General features: G+C 38.2%; 1 protein-coding gene across 1 annotated transcript in view; it reads right to left on the bottom strand.

The window, feature by feature from the left end:
• The window catches only part of nrm (neuromusculin), a 697,165-nt gene that overhangs the window by 149,214 nt on the left and 522,116 nt on the right, over positions 1–25,835 (bottom strand). Inside the window, exon 5 of the mRNA XM_074109606.1 lies at positions 20,924–21,094. Coding sequence (XP_073965707.1) covers positions 20,924–21,094 — 171 coding nt within the window. The remainder of the gene's footprint in view (positions 1–20,923; positions 21,095–25,835) is intronic.

Raw genomic sequence — 25,835 nt, forward strand, 5'->3', positions numbered from 1 at the left:
GTAAGTTAGTAGAAAAAAAAAATGTAATGTCCCGGAATTCAATTTAACTGGGGTGCCCTTCGCAAGGTCCAAATTATTTTTCCTAAAATTTTGGTCGATAGTGTTTGGTATAATATTGTATAGCATACTTCTTTTTTTGCATACATATTTTTTTCCTGAAGCACTTTTGGTCTATAATTGTAAAGTCTAAAGTTTCAATTACTAAAATGCTAAATGCATAATATTGGTAAGTAGATCTCATTATTATTTAGTCCAATTATTAATGTCCTAAAAAATGAATGAAAAGAATTAATATTTTGATACTTGGATAGACAAAATAGTAAATGGGACGGGAGGGCTCGGGGGGCGGAGCCCCCCGCGATAAAGAAACCCCCGGTAACATGATTGCTCAACAACTATATAGGTTAGTTGAGGTGAGTATTGTGTCAAGGCACGAAGCGCCTTAACTAGGCGGACTTCGCCTCAGAGTCGTTAAATTCATATTTGCTTTCCAGACATAAAATTAGTGGTAAAAATATTCGGAATAACAATTTTATACATTCGACAACACAATGTAATACCATACAAAAGTTATACTAAACAATTTCCACCAAACAATTTTCGACATTTTAATCATTCGACGAAACGTTGTTATTAAAAAAAAATATGTAACGAAATTTTTTTATGCAAAACAATTTCAGACCAGTCGATATATACCCATTTAACTGTTTTATTTAATGGTAGCGTTCAAAGCCGCTGGTAAACACATTTTTTTTTAATAAATATCACGGGACAATTACACCAATTGACCTAGTCCCAAACTAAGCAAAGCTTCTACTATGGATACTAAGCAACGGATAAACATACTTCTATAAATTAACACATACTTATATACATATTAAACACCCAAGACCCGAGAACAAACATTCGTATTATTAATTCACACAAGTATCTGCCCTGGCCGGGGATCGAACCCGGAACCTCAGGCTTCATAGTCAGGTTCTCTAACCACTTGTCTATGCGGTCGTACAGTTGCCATGTAACATATAAATGCAAAAAGCCGTGGTGGCCTAGTGGTTTGACCTATCGCCTCTCAAGCAGAGGGTCGTGGGTTCAAACCCCGGCTCGCACCTCTGAGTTTTTCGAAATTCATGTGCGGAATTACATTTGAAATTTACCACGAGCTTTGCGGTGAAGGAAAACATCGTCAGGAAACCTGCACAAACCTGCGAAGCAATTCAATGGTGCGTGTGAAGTTCCCAATCCGCACTGGGCCCGCGTGGGAACTACGGCCCAAGCCCTCTTGTTCTGAGAGGAGGCCTGTGCCCAGCAGTGGGACGTATATAGGCTGGGATGATGATGATGATGATGATATAAATGCAACGCAAATTTCCTGCATTTCCTGCACTAGGATGGCAGCAGAGCCCAAGTAAATGGGACATTAAAAGGAAAACTGTAAAATAACTGCGAATGGCTATCGTAATTATTGACCGGAACGGAACTAATTAAAGAACGGCAGAGGAATTAAAAAGCGGTGAAGCGTGACTGGAGAAATAGAGGGTGCCTTTATTTCATTTTTTAAATCAAAAAATGTCATTGGTAAAGCAAAATAGGGTAGCATTAAATTGAGTGAGTCATCATCATCATCATCCCAGCCTATATACGTCCCACTGCTGGGCACAGGCCTCCTCTCAGAACAAGAGGGCTTGGGCCATAGTTCCCACGCGGGCCCAGTGCGGATTGGGAACTTCACACACACCATTGAATTGCTTCGCAGATTTGTGCAGGTTTCCTCACGATGTTTTCCTTCACCGCAAAGCTCGTGGTAAATTTCAAATGTAATTCCGCACATGAATTTCGAAAAACTCAGAGGTGCGAGCCGGGGTTTGAACCCACGACCCCCGACGACGAAAGGTCAAACCACTAGGCCACCACGGCTCTTTAATTGAGTGAGTACAAAGTTATATAGATACGAGTAAGAAAATACTATAATGCTCCGCCGCTAAGAAGTCAATCCTGACACCTGTCATCCTGGTACTAAATACATCAATTTTTTTATTTTTTGACGTAATCAGTATGGGAGTGAAGTGACACGTGCCAGGATTGACTTTTTATCGCCGGAGCTCTATAGCAACTTTGGTTTCGCACGGGTGCAATTTTGAAAAAAAAAATACATTTGTTTGCTACAACACATAACACAACATTATTATCACAAATAGACAACGCGATGGTTAGAATGTGGAATGTGACATAGCGGATGCGAATCGGACACTGGCTCAGCATAATGCTGAAAAAAAAAGATACAAAAAGGTCTATTAATCAAAGGTACTTTAATTTGGAACTTTGTGCGAGTATCAAAGGCACCATGAATAGAAGTAATATTTTTTAGCCACCTGTTTGGAAACCAGTGTTTGTTTTGCCAATAAGTGCAAGCAAAGTAGGTCTCACAGAGAGCAGAAAAAAGTAGTTCAAAAGACTAAGCAAACATGATACTCGTGACTACGGCCACTGCAATAAAGGCAAAACGTTGAGGTAATTATTACTCGTTTCGTTAAGCGTGATAGTTTAGGGTGATAATGTAATAGTTAAGGCAGAAATGAGATTTAAATTCAGTTCATGAAACATTTTTTATTCTCAGACGGCCTACTTTGAATCTCTCACTGCGCTCAGGATTCTACTCATGATTCACTCGCTCTGCAAAATAGCGTGCTCGCCGTTAAAACATAATTTTGCTCCCTCTTACAATCTACTATTATTCCGCCTGAACTGGGTCACGAAATATCAATTATACAGCGCATAGTTTCAACAAGTCCGATTTAATCAAGAATTTTAATTATAGGAAGTCCGTCCCTGAACTTTGCTATGTGCGCGACAGAGAGTTTTTAATTTAGTAAAACAAGATGGTCGATGGACTGAGAAGAACAGATTTTATAATAAAAAAGAATAGAAAGTTTATGTGTGTATTTCTTTTCACAATTAAGAGAACTTTCCCTGCCAGCCGCGGGACCGCGTTAGTTATTGGTTTGGGATATTGTTGTCTTTATCGCTCGTGACATAAGCGCTCGCAGCCGTCCCCCCCGTGCCTTCCGCAACGACCTCCGTAATTTATATCGAGATAGCTGTAGGCTTTTAAGATTTGGGCGGTTGAATTTTGGGTTTCGTTGTCCTCATATTATACGAAAAGTATAGCACGGAAATCAATGATATTTTACAATCAAGATGTTCATTATATTTTCTATGCCTGTGGTTTTTTCGATTTTTGTAAAAATGCTTTATTAGTCTGTAATTCTCGTGCAAAGTTGACATCTTTTTTTAACATTAAGGCCGTGTATACATATTTTTGCAACTTTGGCCGTGTCGATATCTTTGCCCTTGACTGTACTGGGTACGGGGCTATCACATTAATAACTATTTTTTTTGCTTTGTTGATTGCATAATGTATACTAACCATCTAGTCTGTAAGTTATCGCTACTGTTCCTGTTACTAACACGATATGGATCTCGCATTTTTTATTTTATCTGTATGAATAATACGAATATTAGTTCTCGACTCTTGGACGTTTAATATGTATTTACGTATGTATTTATATTATATAAGTATGTTTATCTGTTGCCATAGTACAAGTTTTGCTTAGTTTGGGACTAGGTCAATTGGTGTCCAATGTCCCACGTTATTTATTGTATTTCTGTTTGATCGTGGTACAGTTGGGTTCGTAAAAAAAAAAATTTCTATCTTTCTTTCAAACGTTATGTATTCGGAATTGAAATAACTTTCAATAATTTTAGGCACGTGCCAAAAGTCACGCCAAAATACCTTTAACCTTTTCAGACAACCGTGCGAAGCAAATGCATCTGACAGAAGGTTTCTCACCGCTGAGAAACACAAAGCACGACGGGAGATAACTTCAGCTAATCCTTGACTACATTTTAGCTGTCCCTTTTACGCTCATTCAGTAGAGATGTGCGTAAAATTTAATTTATTTGATCTACTGAAAAACCCGTGGTACCACGTGCCATGACACGCTGGGTGGAGTCCTTTTTTTAAGCAACTACACTTTTGTTTGAATCCAAGGCGTTGTACTATTGCAATTGAATTGTGGTTTTTCAAAAATAAAAATAAAAACGATTTGTATTCTATTTCTATGTGAATATTGAAAATGAATGTCTTTAATCTTAGTGGTTGTAATTTAACCCAATAAGTAAACGTTTACAGTCATTATCATAACTCTTAACATTCTATTAAGTTTACAGTTATTATTAGGTGTTCTTGAATTCTCTAATTTTGTGCCCAAACTTTTTTTTCCGTAAGAACCAAGTTCCGTAAGAACAAAGTACTTAATAAAAAAGATGGTATAAATCGATAAATTCGTTTTTAAGTTACGTCGTGACAAAGGGAAACTTAGATTCATTAAAAGTGATTTAATTGAATTCACAGATATTAAAATGAAACACATAATTTAATTAATTAGGCAGTTGTACATGAATGTCATTATTAAATTTAATCTGCTTACTAACATAGTCGCATAACATAAGAACATTGTTTTATACTAACAGCACTCAAACTCTTTATTGCGTTAAATGTTGTGATGAAGATCCTAAAAAGTATGAACGTTCAACATTTACCCTGCTAGGGCACAGCAATATACAAATAATTACTACATTCTTTCTTAAAATTAAGCATTTTCATAATAAAAAAAATAACAACAACATTAATAATTATAACCCTACTTAATCATGCTCTGAGAAAAATTACACAAAATTAAGATATAATATTATAAATCCCACTAATATAAATTAAATTGTGTTTATACATTCCATTAAATTTCTTCAGACAAAAATTAAATTATTTAAATTTGGCTTAGAATATTAAGATTTAGTTGTAATTTTTTTTTAATTTATAAAAGTTTATTAAATATAGATTAAATTAAATTAAATAATAATAATAAAAAGACAAAGAAAACTTACCTAAGAAACCTTAACTAAATATATCTATATTTTACTATAAAAATAAAAATTATAAAAAGAACACACAAAGATCTGCCTGTGGCAGAGTTCCCATGATGCTGGCCGCATTACCCCTTTGGACCGCAAGTGAGATCCGCTGGGATAAATACGTACCAGCTCTTAGGTCCCCAGAGGTGTCGATCAACTGGGAAGAAAGGGCCTTTATGAAACACTTCATATCGGCTGACCAAGGCCCTAGTCTCAACAGCAAGCGCCGCAAACTCGTAATCTTTTAATCATCATCATCATCAGCTCGAAGACGTCCACTGCTGGACAAAGGCCTCCCCCTTAGAACGCCACAATGAACGACAACTCGCCACTTGCATCCACCGGTTTCCTGCTACTCTCACGATGTCGTCAGTCCACCTGGTGGGAGGCCTGCCAACGCTTCGTCTTCCGGTTCGTGGTCGCCACTCGAGGACTTTTCTCCCCCAACGGTTATCTGTTCTTCGAGCGATGTGGCCTGCATAATCTTTTAATAAAGAGGAGTAATTGCATTATTTCTTTTATTTATTCCTTGTACAGTCACCAGCATTAATATCTGCCACAGCGGAGCGTGCAAAAATATCTGACACGTCCTTCCGGTCCTAGAAATAGAGTCGTGTCAGATATTTATGCACGCTTGTTGTGTCAGATATTGGTGCTGGTGACTGTACAGAATCAACGTTCTATGTTTCGAGGTCTCACAGGCTTTGGTTCTTATTGTTATGCTGTGAATACAGGATGTTTGACTGACTTATTGGAATGTGCCATCTCCTCTCGTTAGTGCTCTACGATATCGGCAGAGGGATTTTAGCACTGGGAAATGATGTGTCGAGTTCCTTTGCTCACACCACGCTCTCAGCTATTCGTACATTAGCAATAGCGTTAGCTGGATTTTACTGCACTTTGAAATATTAGATTTATGTGTTTTTTATTTCGGGGCTTCCATGTTTGAAAATTTTGTTTAGAATTTAGTATTTTTAAGGTTCCGTAGCCGAAAAGGAAACATGGATTCCTTTTAGGATCACTTTGTTGTTTGTCTGTCTCTCTGTTAAGAATTTTTCTCAGTAACACGTAATGTGTAAGTAACCTCGATATAATAAAGAAAATGTCTCTCACTCTCTGTACCCGTAAATTTCAAAACATAAATAATCACAAAATCAAATAATAACAACAATATTTAATGAGAATTTTTGAGGTAGCTGTCATGTTGATACATTTACACTGTCAATCAAACTGATACACGCACCAAGGTGGAACCTTTTACAACCAATTCCACTATAATTTCCTTGACAAAAGCATGGGATGTCAACATGACATAAGTAGCACAAAGGTTCCACCGCGGTACATGATTCAGTTAGTTCCACTGTGCAAATTTGTACCTCAGTACGCGACCGACTCACTCTTGGCCGGTTTTTCCACCAACTTAGCGTCTATTTTCTTAACAAACGTAAATTCCTTGAAAACTCAAACATATTCAAACATACTTAGTTCCAAACTTTAAGTCAAAATATAAACCCGCGGCAGTGTTTAGTGAAGTTAGCTAGGAAGATAACCGCGAAGTTCGAGAGTTGATTTAATTTGAGATTTCATGCGATTCCGTGCACGGAGTTGCTGATGTGATAATGCGGCCGGAATCGGGTTTGGTGGCATCAAAGTGTTTCAAAGCGGGTTCAAGAGACATTTATGTGAAGTTTGTTCTCTTATATGTAGAATTATCAATATTGGTCATTGATATGCGGGGTTTAGGCACTTGAACCACCGCCGACGATGAGCGAGAAGCGAGTAGAGCGAGTAACTAGAAACGAGTGGGTGAGCAGCGAGAAGCGAGTGTAGTTTTGTCGCTGGCTGTAAGCGAGTGTTCGAGTGCGACGGGCGATTACTCGCTCCACTCGACTCGCTCGTGCGGGGCGGCCGCCAAGCTGACATGAAGCTGAGTTTTATAGCTCTTGTCGCTGCGACAAAAGATGTAAGAGCGAGTTCTCGCCGACAGTGTGAACAGCCAGCGATCAACTATTAATATATGTGTTTCTTTTACTCACACAAGATCTTATATCTTTTGTTCGTTTCTTGAGCGAGAAAATAGTCGATAGCCAATCGTTTCCTCGCTGGCGGTGAGACAACTGCCTTATTAAGGATTGGCAATTTGGCATTATTTTTAGCACCTGCAAAATGCCGGTGTTGAAATAAGTGGCGCGCACGACAGAGCCTGAGATCTGGCTGGACGCGGGAAACCCATTGTCAAATTGTTAGTTTGTAAAAGAAGTGTGGCCCGAGTCGACAGTCTCAGGAACTGTTACGCGTTTCTTTATTAATAACTAGGCTTTTTAAAGTTACTGTGAATCGTTATGATAGTTGCATTTTTAAGATTTCAGTGGATGAGTGCCGTATTGTTTTGGTTTTATGTTGACCACAATTAGTGGTGTTTTGTCATTACTCCAAGATCATGTCAGGGTCGGATTCCGACTCTCTAAATCTTATCTTCCGATATGTACTTAGACTTTACCTACGGCTTCGCACGCGTATACCAAACTACCTTACCATACCTACTTACTATACCTCTTTCCTATCTATGAACTGAAACCAATTAAAATTAAATTATTTATTTAATTTCTTACCTATCTTACCTACCTACCCTACCTTACCTACCTATCCTTAACTACCTTATGTATGTATGGTATAGTAAGTACCTCATGATAAGTACGTTTATGCAACAAATGTGCTCATACAACTCTTCCGCCACTTCTTCTTTCTACACTGTAAGAACACACACAAATTATAAAATGGACCTATTTATCACCGCCACCGCCACAACACCAGACATACACGTTTCGAACTCAACCAAAGTTAATTCTCAGAGCAACACAACCTAACATCTGGTAGCATGGTGAATTCTGGTTGAATTCGAAACGCGTCAGTGTAGTGTGGTGGTAGTGGATAGGTTAGTGTATGTGTGTGTTCTTACAATCTGGAGGCGTAAGAGCAGCATAAAAAAATATTGCTTAGACTTACCTATCATAAGTCGCAAGTGAGCAAAGTGAGTGATTGTTTTTAGTTCATTGACGATCTAATTATATTTTTTTGGGAATGAACCCTATTTATTAATTTTAGTTTGTATGTAGTTTTAGTTACCTTTATTTTGTTTTATATTATACAGGCATTGTGAAGTTTTAATTTATAATAATAATAAATATACTTTAAACTAAAAAAAAAACCCTATTTTCACAAGAATAAAGTTACACACCAATATTTAAATTCAACGGTCTAATGCATCACGCAGGCAAATCCGCGTGTAAACTCCAGTTAATAAAATCCTCCCAACCGTCCCCCCTCAGTAAAGAATGTTAGAATTCTTAAACCTTAATATATCTGCCGCGGAATTCCGACTTTACCATAAAACTTGAGTCTGTTTAATTAAAATTCTAATTTTAAGCGCCCATGGTTGCTGACCCTTGGCGTGTGACAAATTAGGTGCCCCTTAGTGTTATATATCCGACAATATGTTCAGTTACCAACACCAATATGAGACACAATAACGCGTGCATAAATATCTGATATGCGTTGCCAGTGATGACATATGGATCCGAGACGTGGTGCTTTACTTTAGGCCTTATAAATAGGCTCAGAGTTGCTCAGCGAGCTATGGAGAGAGCTATGCTTGGGGTTTCTCTACGGGGTCGAATCAGAAATGAGGAGATACGTAGAAGAACGAGGGTCACCGACATAGCCAAGTGAATTAGCTCGTTGAAGTGGCAATGGGCGGGCCATATAGCACGGAGAGCGGATGGCCGCTGGGGCTGAAAAGTTCTCGAGTGGAAGCCGCGGATCGGCAAGCGCAGCGTAGGACGTCCACCAACAAGATAGACGGGTGACCTAGTTAAAGCCGCGGGTTCAGGTGGACTGGAGGGTTGTGGGGGAGGCCTATGTCCAACAGTGGACGTCCTACGGCTGAGATGATGATGATGAAATATCTGATACAATTCTCTACTTCTGGGGCCATTAGGATGTGTCAGATATTTTTGCACGGTCCGCTGTGGCAGATATTAATGAAGATCATCATCATCATCAGCCAGAAGACGTCCTCTGCTGAACAAAGGCCTCCCCCTTAGAACGCCACAATGAACGACAACTCGCCACTTGCATCCACCGGTTACCCGCAACTCTCACGAGACGTCAGTCCACCTAGTGGAAGGCCTGCCAACGCGTCGTCTTCCGGTTCGAAATCGAATAAAAAAAAACATCCCGTAAGACATAGTTTGCCAATGCCAACCATGTATACAACTTGCCTAGAATGTTCAATTGTAAAAACTTTTTTTTATGGTAAATATTCCTTTTTTACCTTAATGTTTCTTTAATGTAAAACTCGACGTTTAATTTGTTAAATTTCAGGCATAAACACGTATTACAGGAGATGGTACCGCGCGTTTTTCTCTATTAAACATCATACGAAACAGTGCTGACGGAAGTTGATTCCACAATTTGTTTGTTTGCTTATAATATTTATGGTACAAAAAAATACAAAAGGTTACATGCTAAGTATAAAGGTGGTCTTATCCCTGAAGGGATCTCTGCCTGTCAACCGAGCTGTAGAGAAGAGCAATTAAATAAGGATCGACAATTTCACTGTACGTGGCAGAAACTGGCGAATACAACTAGATATGTGCTTGTTATAGCCTAAATTGAATAAAGATATTTTGACTTGACTTGACTTGATATGTTTGACTGCCTTTAAATAAAAAGTGAAAAGGAAAATCAGGTCTAGTAAGTCTAGAGCTGTGTTAAGTAAATTAAACTGCAACAATCGCTATCCAGTCGGTGTTTTAGTCTTATTACTGAAAGGTGGTAACACTAATGGAACCAAATATATCTCTCTCTTTCTTTCTTTCATTCAAAATTGTGACCAATTCAAAAATTCTTTGTAATGGACAGTTGAAGTTTAAGTAACTCAACAAAGTCTATTGGACTCTGGTCTGGTAATATAGTGAACGGTTGTGCTGCTCTGAAAATGAGCGAGGTTGATTTCTAAACGCGTCATTGTAATTTGGTGGTGGTGATTGATGGACTTTTGTTAATTTTGTGTGTGTTCTTACAGGGTAGTGGAGGAACTGCATGAACACACATTTCTTGCATAAACGTAGCTATCATAAGGTCGCGGGTGAGCAAAGTAATATTGTTTCAGTTCTATTAGACTTGTTTTTCTTTTTTAATTTTTATTAAAAGTTTTTATGGCAGTCAGGTTTTTGATTTTAAGTATATTTGATAGTAGTCTACTCCTTTTGTAAGTGCTCCATGTTTCCATCCAACAAAATATTTTCCAAGTATGATAACTGGGGTCAACAAACTTAATTCGCCGTAGGATCTTCTAAAGAATCCTTTTAAACCGGATTTAACTTATTTTCGCGAGAATTATTCGGAATCGTTAAGTGCCCTTTAATATTAAATAGTAAGATTGTTTTAATAGGAATTTTGAGAGCAATTAGGGGATAAATTAGGGAAATAACCAGTTTAAGGAGAAATTGTAAGTGGCATCATCATCATCATCTGCAGGGCACAGGCCTCATCATAGAATGAGAGCCGTTGCGTTGTTCCCACACGGGCTCATTGCGGATCGATCTCTTCGCCAGTGTGTCCAGGTTTCCTCACAATGTTTTTTTTATTTGTTATCTTACTATCTTCTATAACACGTGTAAGATTATTAAATTATATTTTAACGGATAACTTAAGTCTTAAATCGAGTTTAGCTTGATATGTTTCGGGCTATTTCGTAGCCCTTCTTCATTGGAGCACGCGACTCGACGGACACGCCGTCGTTTCGTCATGTAGTCGCGCGAGTAGAGTGGTGGCCCGTAATGCGTGTGTTGCGGCAGCCGTCGAGTCGCGTGCTCCTATGAAGAAGGGCTACGAAATAGCCCGAAACATGTCGAGCTAAACTCGATTTAAGACGTGAGTTATCCGGTACAATATCATTTAATATGAGTGAGTCTCACGGTAGTTTCATTTAATCTTATAGTGTTAGAATGTTTGTATAGCTTTTGACTATTTTGTTCGTATTGACTAGCTAATTGTCCCTGACTTTGTTTGCGAATTGAGACAAACTTGCGAACGTAATTTAATTAATACATTTACTTGTTGCTTATCATGGACTTGTTGAATCAATATCTATATACGGAGTCATCTTTTAGGGACATTCAGTAGATAAAGAAGCAATACTTAAAGCCCAAAAAAAGTGTGTAAGAACATGAGAATTCCCAGAAATAAAATCGTGGGTTTAATGAACGATGCACTTAAAACAACAGTGCCAAATTTTATGATTCTAAGCCGCGGTTGTGATTTCGCAGTAGGAATATCGGGATAAAAAGTATCAGCTCAAGTCTCCAGCTACCTATTATACCAAATTTCATCGAAATCCGTTCAGCCGTTTTAGCGTGAAGGAGTAACAAACACACACACACACACACACACACACACAAACATACTCTCAAACTTTCGCATTTTTAATATTAGTAGGATAAGTAAGGCTAAGTAGGATATTATATTTTGAATGGAATCCTGCACAATTTTCACGCATTCCCAATTCAGCCAACTTAAATACACTAAACTAAAACTCGCAACCCTAACCGCAAAAAACTTATTCAATAACAAACTTTCTCACACCCTAGTAGAGCTTAAAATTGCTCATTAGCTTAACTCAATCAAACTTTGAAACACCACTAACCAATTTGATTTCAACCCTATTTATATTTACTCTAGTCTCAAAACAGTCTGATTAAAGTTTCACGAGTGTACGTCAGAATTGCTCATGTAATTTCTACTTTCTGTTTATAGATTTAAGGCTGGGTTTTCTGTGTTGAATTAGGGTTGTCACCACGCATCGTCGGTTGCATTGGAGCTACCTGGAATGGCTGGCATCGGTTGAAACTAATTTATTATGGAAGTTTGTGTCCATTATACCATGACATCGGCTTAATGTAATGTTTAAAGGGTTTCTTTTTTTTTTTATACGACTGGATGGCAAACGAGCAAGTGGGTCTCCTGATGGTAAGAGATCACCACCGCCCATAAACATCTGCAAACCAGGGGAATTGCAGATGCGTTGCCAACCTAGAGGCCTAAGATGGGATACCTCAAGTGCCAGTAATTTCACCGGCTGTCTTACTCTCCACGCCGAAACACAACAGTGCAAGCACTGCTGCTTCACGGCAGGATTAGCGAGCAAGATGGTGGTAGCAATCCGGGCGGACCTTGCACAAGGTCCTACCACCTGCAAAAATTTCTACAAATATTACACCGTATTATGCCATGACCGTAATAGGAAAGTGTCAGATGGAGTGTCAAACGGAATGTCAAACGTATACAATGACACGCGACAGCGCCGGATGGTTACGAAACGTGCTAGTGGGCATAGTCACATACAATACAATACAATAACTCTTTATTGCACACCAACACAGTAAACACAGTACAGAAAACACAGGTAATACATAGTAATTTTCTAAGGTAAGCAATAGGCGGCCTTATCGCTTCAGAGCGATCTTTTCCAGGCAACCTTTACAATGGAGAGAAGTAAGGAATAAATACATACACACACACATACTTTTCGATACGAAGTATATGTTTTTGCCTGACTCGTTGCTGTGGCACATTTTTACCAAAAAATGCTTGAAATAGCAGAAATTTGTAGGGAAATGTTTTTTACTTCTTGGGCTGGTAAACACTATATTTTGTTCTAGTAATAGTTGACAACCCTAGTGGCCCCGCTTCGTGGCTTTATGATCCAGAGACTATATTATCTAACACACTTAAGGGCTGTTTCACCACCCACTGACTAATTTTATTTGACAAATAAATTTAATCAATGGATGGTGAAACAGGGAGTTAGTCACCAAATCTAGTACCATCCGCTTTAAATGAAACTTTTTATCACGCACGACTAAAATATGGATCCAGCTTCCTAGGACTGCACTCACGGAGTGATACAACTTACATATCTTTAAAAAGCAAGCCTAACAATCTCTTTAAGGGCCAACGCACCTGTGATACCCCTCATGACGCGATGTTTATGGGCGGCGGTGTTTACTTCCCATCAGATAATCGTTCACTCCGACAGAGGACAACCAACGTTGCTCCGAGAATTAGCGCGCTGAAGTGGCATTGGGCTGGCTGGCTGGGGCAGACACATCCTCGAATAGAGACCACGGACGGGGAGACGTAGTGTAGGGCGTCCTGAGGCACAGTGGACGGACGATCTTAAGAGAATCGCTGGCGGCGGATGGTTGCGAGGGCATCTATGCTGAAGACAGATTGTTGTGGCGTGCCATGGAAGAGGCCTTATGCTGATGATGATCATGGTGGTGACCGTTCGTTTTCCCCCTCTTACATAAAAAAGTCACGTCACGGCTTCCTGGCACGTCATGACGAATCAATGGAAACGCGCAAACACAGCAAAAATGTCACGTGCTGCAAAATATGTCCACAGCAAACCACTTTCAACGGTTTTATAATTAGTTTACGCTGACACTAACTTTCTGTGTTTCCGAGTGTCTATAAAGTGAGGCGAAAGAGGATTTTTGTAAGTGACAATTGAAAAGTTAGATTTGCGCTATTTACCCGATTGCCTGAATGGCGGCGTTTCATGTATGCCTAGGAATTTCATGATCTGCCTAAACTGGCCAGATCATGAAATGGCGGCATTCCATGATATGACCAGGAATTTTTGCCAAAACGTCACTAGGCAAATTGTTAAACAGTGAGACTTGAACGATATGGCGGATGTCCTTTAGCCAATTCATGAAATGGCGCCATTTCACGATATGCCTAGGAATTTCGTGATCTGGCGGATTATACGATCGACCGTTTCGAAGTCGGATATAAATGACTTGTATTTGTTACAAGTACTTGTTGTTGTCGCCGTGGTGGCCTAGTGGTTTGACCTATCGCATCTCAAACAGAGGGTCGTGGGTTCAAACCCCGGCTCGCACCTCTGAGTTTTTAGAAATTCATGGCGGAATTACATTGAAATTTACCACGAGCTTTGCGTGAGGAAAACATCGAGAGGAAACCTGCACAAACCAGCGAAGCAATTCAATGGTGCGTGTGAAGTCCCAATCCGCACTGGCCCGCGTGGCAACTATGGCCCAAGCCCTCTTGTTATGAGAGGAGGCCTGTGCCCAATAGTGGGACGTATATAGGCTGGGATGGATGGATTTGTTACAAATATATCTCGGGTAAACTACCATGAACCAAAACAAACATTTAGTATTATCATGACTAGAATATTAACCATAATAATGTCATATTTGATGGTAAATGTGATATGTTAACGTTTCATGCTGTAAAATAAGTGACATGGCGGCTGTATTAATTTTATAAAACTGCCAAAATAAATTGGAATTCAATCTTTTTAACTTGCATGTTGACATGACAACAAATTAAACACATTTCACGTATCGTTTCGTCCGATTCGCTTTGGCGTATATTTATAATTAAAACACATTTAAAAATCATCAGGATGACAGTCAAATTGGAAATCGAGGTATCAAAAGTTTGGAAGCGTGTGGCGTGACAGAAGCGAGCGCGCGATTGGCCGGACAGCCAAATGATGAATGATTGAGCGAGCGTTGCTCAAAGTTTTGTCGTTCGATCATTTATATTCATACAGAAGCGGAATGTGAATTTCAAAGTGTATTTTTCTGAAGCCGTTTCAAACTGAAAGAAAAATATGATGTGGAAAAATGTGTGATTATTCACATTGTAGCAAATTTTGATGATGATCAAGTCAAGTTATTAAATAAGTCATCTAATTCAATAGGAAGATTATTTCGACTAACATGCTAAAAGATGGTTGATAGATGGTATTGGTTCTTAACCGTCGATTTGAATTATAAAAAAAAAATGAAAATGAAAATAGTTTATTGCATAAAAAGCTTATAAACAAGAGTCTAGGCTCTGAATCCTGTGCTAGGAGTATCTATTATGGTTATTTATTTAACTGTGGAACTACAGAATCGGTTAAAAAAACATTATTAGGAAGCTTTTCTATTTGGATAAACATTGGCACTTTTTTACTATAAAAAAGTTCCAAATTCGGATGAGATAATAGACTTAATAATTGCGGGCAACAAATTGATAATACATTTGAAAAAATGTTCTGTACAAATTAAGTTGATTTATCGGAGATGTTTCTTAAGTAGGTGATACTGTTGTCATTTTTATATTTTTTTACCCGACTACGTCGAAGCACTATATAAGTTTACATTCCGTATACGTATACAGTGTGTAACCGGCAGCTAAGATTTTTTTAAGAGAGGTTAAAGAAACGTATTTCTGTAACTTAACCATGATATTAATTTAATTAATTAACTAAAATTCAGACTTTGTTAACTTACTAACAAAATTATAATTGCCAGCAATGTACAGCAAAGTATATTGAAAAGTAAGTGTAAATGACAGCCGACATTGCTACATTGCTACCAATTACAATTTTGCTAGAAAGTAGACAAAGTCTGAATTTTAGTTTATTAATTAAATTAATGTCATGGTTAAGAATTACGTTACTTTAACCTCCCTTTAAAAAAGCCTGGCTGCCGATAACACACTGTATAATTTTTCAACATTTTATATTGTCTTTTTTATTTACGTAAAAATATACCAAATTATCTGTTCCAAAGTTTGAGAGCCGCAAACAAGACACGCGTCGGTGTTGTTCGGTTTTGTTCGGGTGTCATCGGATTTCGAATGGACGGACAGTGTATTGGAGCTACGAATGAACGGAGGTGATTTTTAAGGACACTATCACTTTTCGTAACGTCAACAAAAAGACAAATTTCTATAAAATCACTTCGTTAGTATTTTCTGTCTGTCGAATCTGTTTTTGGAAGTATCAAGGTCAGAGACATGTCAAACTCATTCATTGCAGGGAAATTTTGAGCTGGTCAAGATTTTCAATGGGTACCGACTGCTGAAGTTTAGGTTACTTATTCAAATAACTCAAAGGTGCGAGCCCGAGATTGAACCCACGATTCTCTGCTTGAGAGGCCATAGGTCAAACCACTATGCTACCACGGCATTTACTACTCACATACTCATATTTCTTTAATGGTAATATCCAGGGAGCGTAACTTTGGTGCCGATGACACGTATGAAGTCAAGCTAAATACAGTGTTTTTATAGAGACCATCATTTCATTTCATTTCAATTTTCATGGATGGTTTTGGGATTTAGAATTACCAGAAGTTTTGCACAAAAAGCTATTTTTAAAATCATTGCCATCAAAAAAAAATTACATGAACAAAGGTTTGACCTGTAACAATTTTTTGCTCCATGTGCTGTTATGACGATTATGACCAGTGCAACGCCAATTTATAAGTGGCGGGAGATTGGAGAGTTAAATTGCCCTGAGTGTACACTAAAATTTATTTAAGTAAACAAAAAAGAATACTTTTTGTTACAATTAGATTACCCAGTAAAATATTTTATCTACACCCATATTATGATCCTCAATTATGCGTTCAAAAACCATAGGTAATGACCAGCATTACGACATTGGATTCTATTATGAACACGGCTGTACCGTAATGGTACAGAGTATCGTAAAGAGATTTCATACATCATTACAACACGGGGGGGGGGGAGAGCGCTGCGATCACGTGCAGCAGCAGCTCATCGCGCGCGCAGCGGGCGCAGCGCGTGGGGCAGACATACATACCTACCTAGTTCTCGTTAATGCAGGTCATACGCCTCGTTTCATACACCCACACTCGTGTTGTAAGGACCCCTATTACGATACAGTTGCATAAAATACTATTAATCACATGGTATTTTAAATTTACATCACCACTAAATTAAAGAGTCATATTAGCATTATTGCAGTGTTGTAATTTTAATTTAAGAACACAAGTGACTTCACGTCCTTGACGTCACCCGCACCAAAGTTACGCTCCCTGGCAATATCATTATCAGACATATAGGCATTATTAATATATGATTTTCGCTCGCTGTTCGTAGTAAGTAATACATTTTTTAAATATCAAGCACATAAAAAAATCATGTAAATTTGTTCAATATTTAAAATTATTTTTTATGTAATCTAAAGTAGTTAATTAAATATTTTTTAGTAAGTAGCAATCTTAGGCTGAAAGTAAAGGAACTCGTCAAAAGTGTAGAATGCATACGCAATGTGTAACGTTTAGCTAGTGTAGGTATAACTGTAAAAAATAAAAAATAAAACTATTCATATTGGAAAGGTATGTTTTTGAATTGTACCTACAGCTAAAACTTCCCATTCGATGCGCACGTGCCTCTAAAAACAGATTTCGTTAGGTACTTTTTTTAACACACTGCAAAAGTAAACGTAGCGGAAAATATTCGATGGGGTATGGGGTTTTTCCATCTGTTCGTTAATTTTTTTGGGATAGATTTTTGATAGGCGTCCGTAGATTTTAGGTTCACTCTGCAAATAGTGTGGAGTTACGGAATGTTACCGTCGGCGTAATTGGAAACTGGATAGGTTAGTTTGTTTTGATATTTTGCTGAGGTTTTGTTTGCAACTAGATATTGCCTGCGACTCCATCTGCGAGGAATTCGGTTGTGGCGCGGGAACTCTGTAATTTTCCTGGATATAAGGTAGGTTACTTTGTTGCTTATTTATAAAGGGATAGGAGCGAGTTTTACTAATTGGTCCATGTTCTCAGGTATACATATAATGCAGTCGCATAATTTTCGCAAGTCTTGGTAATGTTTGTCAGAATTTTATTACCCGGAACCGTACTTTTTTTTTAAATTTTTAATTGTCATCCTACAGCAAACTGCAGGTTAGATTAAATTTGTTTTATAACGATTCTGAACAATTCTTGTATTCAGAGAAAAAAGAGTGTGACAAACGGTACATTATGACAAAGATTATTTATTCTTTTTTTTACATAAAACTGGCCGTGACTGAACCCTATCTCACCTGGTGTTAAGTGCAGATGAGGCCATAGGTGTATCTGACGGGTTCAGTAGCAGCCCATTTACTCTAGCCTGGAAGAGCCCTAGATTATATTTATCCGGGAATACAGACGACGGGAGCGTATCCCATTCCTTAGCAGTTCGCATTATGAAAGATGAAGCAAACCGCTTCGTGCGGGCTAACGGAAGACTAACTACATAAGGGTGAAGACGCTCCCCTCGCCTGGAAGTCCGTTGGTAAAATGGAGATGGAGGAATAAGGTCAGGGTATTTTTCAAAAAACTTTGAATGCAAGTAAAGTAAACAAACAAAAAAGTAAGTAAAGTTTGAATGTAAGGTAGACACATTAATTAGGAGAGAGTGAGAGGAACATTCTATCAGAGGGAGCACGACTATATAATGACCTGCCTGTTGAAGTTAAAAAGTGTAATACATTAGGCATGTTTAAAAGTAAACTTAGAGATTATATTAGTGTTAAGGTAAATTAGATGTAACGATTAGCTGGAAAATCTTACTAAAGATATTATTTGTCTAATTTTGAGCTCATTGTTAGTGAACATTGTTCTTTATGAGTAATAAAGTCTTTAAACCTATTTTAAAAAAAACATTGTCGTGTTTAAGTTATTGGGGTAATAATACCTTTACAAGGTGTTAATTAAATAGTTATGACGGATTTACAATAAAATAATCATAAGCGCTATACGATGAAAAGTATAGTAGGTATACCGAGTGTGGCCTGTATAATAGGAGCAAATAATTAAAACATAGATCGTACTCAGACTGAAAAATATTAGATCAGCGACTTTTAAAAATAGTTGAACTTTATAATTTACCTTTTTCATACAAATTAAATAGTGGTATCAATTTACGTACGCCGTCCTAGAGTCCAATGATGTCACCTGTCACCCTACAAATATCAAACATTTTGCTTTCCATTGCTTCTTCGAATAAACTTTTAAGTGTAATAATTAAAACACGACTTATTTTTAAAAGTCGCTGAACTAATGACGTTAATTTTTAGGAGATCGATTTATGTTTAAATTATTGGCCAATGTTACAAGCCACACCTGGTATGTAAGTGTAAATCAAATCCCTAGTCCTAGTTTGGGCAGATGGCCGTTGGGGTCGAAAAGTTCTTAAATGGAGACCGCAGATTGGCAAGCGCACGGTTGGACGCCCACCAACGAAATGGACGTATGACCTGGTTAAATCTGCTGGTTCACGTTGGATGCAGGCCACTTCCAACCGAAGTAACTGGAGATCCATGGGGAGGCCTATGTCCAACAGTGGACGTCCTACGGCTGATATGATGATAATGATGATGGCGAAAAGTTTGGGCTGTGCTTTGTCAAGTCTGTGAAGGTTTAATAGAAGGGTTTCTTGGGGAACCCTATGGCTAAGTAACCCTAAGAATGACATCTGATTCAAAACACGAAAGTGTTCCTGACCACTATTAATATAAAATAGATGTTATCCTACGTACAGACAGATTTCTGACCAAACCCTCTTAGATATTCATAGGTAGCGTTCTAGATATCTACCGAACGCCTAAAGAATATATTAGCAAAATCTCACCAGCTACCCACAAGCAAAACCGAGTCTTATACACATTGTAATAAAGCCGAAAATGGAATGCGGTAATATATCAGGAAATCTTGAACGTGAGGGAAATGCATCAAGAATGAATCGTATTGCAAGTACGTGAGGTTCAATTTTGGTTGATAATTGGTGTGAATTTGGTCGCGAATTTTTTAGTATAATTGATGGGTCGTTCGATAAGGTAATTTCAAATGTATTAGATTTTGTTTGCGACTGTGCTTGCGAAGATTTTGTTAATAGGAATTCATTTTGCCGCTGGAATCACATTTTCCGGGATAAAAATATTATAATGTGGTAATTAAAGTTGGTGGACGTCCTACGCTGCACTTGCTGATCCGCTGTTTCCATTCGAACTTTTCAGCTCCAAATGCACGTACTTACATTGCAAGTTTGTGAAAAGCATTTTGTACACGTTTTTTTTGCACGTTACCGAGGCGGTGGGAATGTCGCTTGACGCTGTGCATATGTTTTTTTTTTTGTATTGACGACCAGATGGCCTAGTGGTTAGAGAACCTGACTACGAAGCTTGAGGTCCCGGGTTCGATTCCCGCGTCGGGGCAGATATTTGTAGGAAAAATACGAATGTTTGTTCTCGGGTCTTGGGTGTTTAATATGTATTTAAGTATGTATCTATCTATATAATATTTGTATTAGCATATTTGAAGTCTGTGACTTGGTGTGAAATAATATGAGTCTGTACTTGAAATAAATTAATTTTAATTTAATTTTCTACTGATCCCTGTGACTGTACACGTAATCTCCCGCCGGCTGTACTCCGTGTAATATTCATAGGCTACACATTGGTATGCGGCCACCGCGCTGGTAATAAATTACGGCCGGGATCGAACCAGCGCCTGTTTACCCGCTTACGGTACAGGGTAATAGGCGATTGTTCTTTCTTTTAGTTAAAGGAAAGATGTTAAAAGGTCTTAAGAAAAAACATTGAAAATTTTGCACTTAAAGTTGAATATTTCGCAAATGATTCTCTGTATCGAAAAAAATTCTTGACAACCCCGTAATGTAATGATTTTAAAAGACCTGTTAAACAATATCCGGAACATAAGGTTAGACGAGAAAAAAACCGTATAATGGCATGGCCACAGTGGCCATTTCTACTTCATACTACATGGCTACTTATAGTGTATAATGTAGATTCTCTGCCTTTTCAAAACTCACGTTTTCCAAGCGTTTCATTTGCCAACTCAGGATTTTCTCTGAAACTATATTTTTTTCGGAACTTTCATAAAACAAAGCTAACCTAGCCTACTGTGTTCTGTAAGAAAATATACTAAGAAAATTTGGTTTCGGAGAAAATCGAGAGTTGGGAAATGAAAACATTTGGCAAACAATAATTCTGCGAAAAGGTAGAACCCGTAGTGGATACTATGAATTTTTATTAGTAAAATTTACTTACCATCTTTTCTCTCTTGGCCATTGAAATACCACGTGACAGTCGGTTGAGGCTTCCCCTCTTTGACGAGACAGCTGATCGTCAGCTGTTTCCTTTCAGAGAGTGGCCCGATTGTTGCACCGTCGGCTAGGGTGTCGCCATCGCTCGTTAGAAGCTCCACTGACTTCGGTTTTACTGTGGACAAGAAAGAGTGGTTAGGATGTTGGTGGGTTTTATCAATTAAATTGCCATACAGCGTGGTAATGCTGCCAGCCTTCTGGGCACCTTACCACCTGGCAGTGATTTTGGGCAACTTTTTTATTTATAATTTTAGTTTGTATGTAGTTTTAGTACCTTTATTTTGTTTTATATTATACAAAAAATTATTGGAGTAGACACATTACCTTATATATTGAGAAGTGTTCTATTAGACCAAAAAAAGTAAATAGGTTTAAGTTGTCAATTATTTTTCATGTCGTCGGGTATAGTGCAATTCGTAAAAATATCCTCCTGGGACCTGACTTTTTCAAAGACTTTTTTACTTACTCTCTTTCACCACTACTTTGAAAAAAAAACTTGCATCTCAAATCAATAAGTCATCGAAATTGATCCTTGAAACAATCATAAAATTCAATCAGAAAAATTATCGTCTTGAGATAAGACTAATTTTAAAAGTGACTGTTTATAAAACTATATTAATTATAGTAAGTAACTCACTTTACGAGACTAAAGTGGGATTAGTATGATCGAACTATACTAAAACTAACCGACTCAATTTGACATGTCATTAGCCAATCACAGCGCAGTAAATGACCAGTATTAGTGAGCTGCGGTTTGGACCACGCACATAAATCTAGGTAATGCGTACACACATACTCGTAGATCTATCACCGATGTGGCATCATGCGTGAATTATAGAGGATTCTGTTTAGTGTGAAAATGTTGGTAATTATTTATAAACAAACAAGCCCGCCGTGATAAGCCGTGGTGGCCGAGTGGTTTGACCTATCGCCTCTCAAGCAGAGGATCGTGGGTTCGAACCCCGGCTCGCACCTCTGAGTTTTTCGAAATTCATGTGCGGAATTACATTTGAAATTTACCCCGAGATTTACGGTGAAGGAAAACATCGTGAGGAAACCTGCACAAACCTGCGAAGCAATTCAATAGGTGTGTGAAGTTCCCATCCGCACTGGGCCGCGTGGGAACTACTGCCCAGCCCTCTCATTCTGAGGGGAGGCCTGTGCCCTGCAGTGGGACGTATATAGGCTGGGATGATGATGATGATGAAACAAGCCCGCCCGCTACTCCGTCAGCGTAAAATTCATTTGTTACAATCCCGCGGGAACTATGCGATTTTTCGCGATATAAACTATCTGTATCTATCTATACACCGAATTTAATCGACAAGCAAACAGACTTGCAAACTTTCATATTTATAATATTAGCGGGATTAGTTAGTGGTTTGGTGGAAAGACAGACTTAGTTTCGTCCTATCCGTCCGTATGTCGCACGCATTTTATTCAAAAATTACTCGTGGCCGGTTTTAGGGTTCCGTAGCCAAATGGCAAAAACGGAACCCTTATGTCTGTCTGTCTGTCTGTCCGTCCGTATGTCACAGCCACTTTTTTCCGAAACTGTAAGACCTATACTGTTGAAACTTGGTAAGTAGATGGTATTCTGTGAACCGCATTAAGATTTTCATACAAAAATAGACAAAAAAACAATAAATTTTGGGGGTTCCCCATACTTAGAACTGAAACTCAAATTTTTTTTCACAAACCAATAGGTCTTTAAAAATTATATTGAGGTTTCTAATATTTATTTTTTCTAAACTGAATAGTTAACGCGAGAGACACTTCCAAAGTGGTAAAACGTATGCCCCCCCCCCCCTGTAACTTCTAAAATAAGAGAATGATAAAACAAAAAAATATATATGATGTACATTACCATGCAAACTTCCACCGAAAATTGGTTTGAACGAGATCTAGCAAGTAGTTTTTTTTAATACGTCATAAATCGTAAACCTGTTACTTGCTGCTACGGAACCCTTCATGGTGAGTCCAACTCGCACTTGGCCGCTTTTTTTCTTTATGAATTAAGAAAAGTTTCTAGGACACGAAACCTCAGAAATTGCCAAACAGAATTAGCATTCGTAGCAGTCCCGTAGCTCGTAGACGTGCTACGGCGTAGCTCGTGTCAAATGCAATAGAATTAAAATTATGCAGAATGCATTACATTGAATTAAGGAGTCATGAGTCCGAAGTTGGAAACAAGAGTTTGAGTAAAATTAAGATAACGTAATATATTTTGAAAAAAAGTTACAAAATGTTTCTGACGAATAAGAGAATTAGATAGATCTGAGGAGAATTACTGGGTGAGAGAATTGTATTTGATCTGTTAGTTAGATTATTTTGAGTAGATGTGACATTCTTAGTTAGAGACCCACAAAGAATTGAATTGAATTTTAAATTGTACTGAATATACCGAGTGAGTACGAGTGGTGCCTTGGAGAAAATAATTAAAACATACATCGTAAATACTCCTCAAACTGAATGACATTACTATGAAGTCAACGCACGTAAAAAGAGCTCTGGGTGGCTAGTGGAGGGGATACGTTTGCGCATCCTGTCAACTAACAAGCTGCTGGCGTTCGTGTCGTCACAGCCTAGTGTGTATATGTCTTTTTTTATGTGTTTACTTTTAATGGGTCCCACTAAAAAACAGCGTTGTGGCCAACATTATGCTGTGGGCCCCAATTTATACTATTCGATGGTTTTTTTAATTATTTTTTCTTCCTAACGTGTTTTTTCTGTGTATCGAATATGTGTAAATAAATGTCTCTCTCTTTCTCTCTCTCTCAATGGCGTGACGGCCGCGCGCGCGCTCCTACGCCCCCTCCCGCGTCCCCCACTGCTCCGCTGCCAATTTGGTCCGTATTTCGTTCACTGCGCAGGTATATCGCCAGGAGCTATTTTTACGTGCGTTAATTTGCAGTTCAGCGATATTTAGAAATAATTAAATGTATTTTTTATACAAATTAAATAGATTATTAACGTACGCCATCCTAGAGCCCAATGCAAATAGACGTCGTCTGTCACGCTACATTATCAAAAATGTAAAAAAAAAAAACTGTAGTGTAGTAGAAATAAAGAAAAACCGGCCAAAAGCGTGTCGGACACACCCAAAATAGGATTCCGTAGCCATTACGAAAAAACTGAGTAATATTTTTCTAAGGATTTGTATTTTATACGGAATCTTCCAAGCTTAGGTATATTTTATATTTACTCTTAAACTACTAATAATTCTCAAGCAAACTTAGCCGTTATAGTTTTCCTTGAAAGTTTGATATACTTACTACCATTCTGATTTATGGGGGGCGGGCGATCGATTTTCATGAAAATTTTCACTTTAAAGTTAAATATTTCGCAATCAAATCACTGAATCGAAAAATCGACACAGCAATCCCCTAATGGTTTTAAAAGACCTATCCACGATACACCACACTATAGGGTTGGGATGAGAAAAAAATCGCCCCCACTTTACGTCTAGGCACCGTAGCTCTTAAACGGGTATACCGATTTGAATGCGTTTTTTTTTATTTGAAAGCAGGTTTTCTAGCAATAGTTCTTAGTCATGTTTAATCAAAATCGGTTGAGCCGTTTTTGATATATTTAACTTTGAAGTGACAAAGTCGGGGGTTTTCCAAGTTTTGTTGGTTAGGTTAGTAAATTATTAATAATAATAATTTACTTATTTATTGATCATAAAAAACAAATTCAACAATACAAGAGACTAATTAGATTTTATAAGGACACTATCCTATTATGTTTTAATGTTTATTTGGCTACAAACGGTACAATATGGCTAATTAGGTACTCGTACAATGAAATCTTAGATTATACACCAACCAGTGAAGAATTATGATATTACTAGCTTTTGCCTGCGTCTCCGCCCGCGTAGATTTCGGTTATCGCACGCTATTCCCTCGGGAACTACGCATTTTTCCAGGATAAAAGTAGCCTATGTCACTCTCTGGCCCATAAACTATCTCTATGCCAAAAATCACGTCGATCTCCGTTTCGACGTGAAAGGCAGACAAACATACACACCAACACACAAACATACAAACACACACACTCGCATTTATAATATTAGTATGGATGAATGAAAAAACTTGCGCTTTCTCTGCGACAGTACCACCGCGCGCGCCATCCAATCAGAGGCAACAGTAATATTGTTACTTGATTGTACTGATTTCGACCAATTACACGTTAAAAGCTTTTTCAATTTCAACTCGCTACTTTCATACATTGGACTGGATACATGGACAAGTATTTATTTTTTAATCAATCAAACCAGGTCATGCGTCCATCTGGTTGGTGGACGTCCTACGCTGCGCTTGCCGCGCGGTCTCCACTCGAGAACTTCAACGAGCTAATTCGCTTGGCTGGTTAAAGCCGCGGGTTCACGGTGGATGCAAGCCGCTGCCAACCGAAGCAACTGGAGGTCTATGGGGGAGGCCTACATCCAACAGTGGACGTCCTACGGCTGATGATGTTGATGATAATGATGAGGAATCAATCAAACAAAAAATGTCGCGTGCCTTAGTAAAATGTGTACGTAGGTGTAATGTGCATATTTTTTTGTTTATTACGGTATTTGACAATTCCTGAATTTGCTATGTCTAAGTATTATTATGAAAATATAGATATACAGACAATGTTTAGCGAAGAGAAAACTTAAATCGGTTGAAAATTGGATTTATATTGATTTTCCTGTCTCTTCCTCAAATGCTCTATGCAGCAAGTATGCTACTTGCGTGTGACGTCACACTGAAGTATGTCTTTCTCTATCTAATCCTTTATAACTTTTTATTTGTAAAGGTAGCTTAAAAATCGTTTCTTTATCTGATAACACGCATTGTGTGGTTTTAATT

The sequence above is a fragment of the Choristoneura fumiferana genome, chromosome 29 (assembly GCF_025370935.1).
Source record: "Choristoneura fumiferana chromosome 29, NRCan_CFum_1, whole genome shotgun sequence".
Lineage (NCBI taxonomy): Eukaryota > Metazoa > Arthropoda > Insecta > Lepidoptera > Tortricidae > Choristoneura > Choristoneura fumiferana.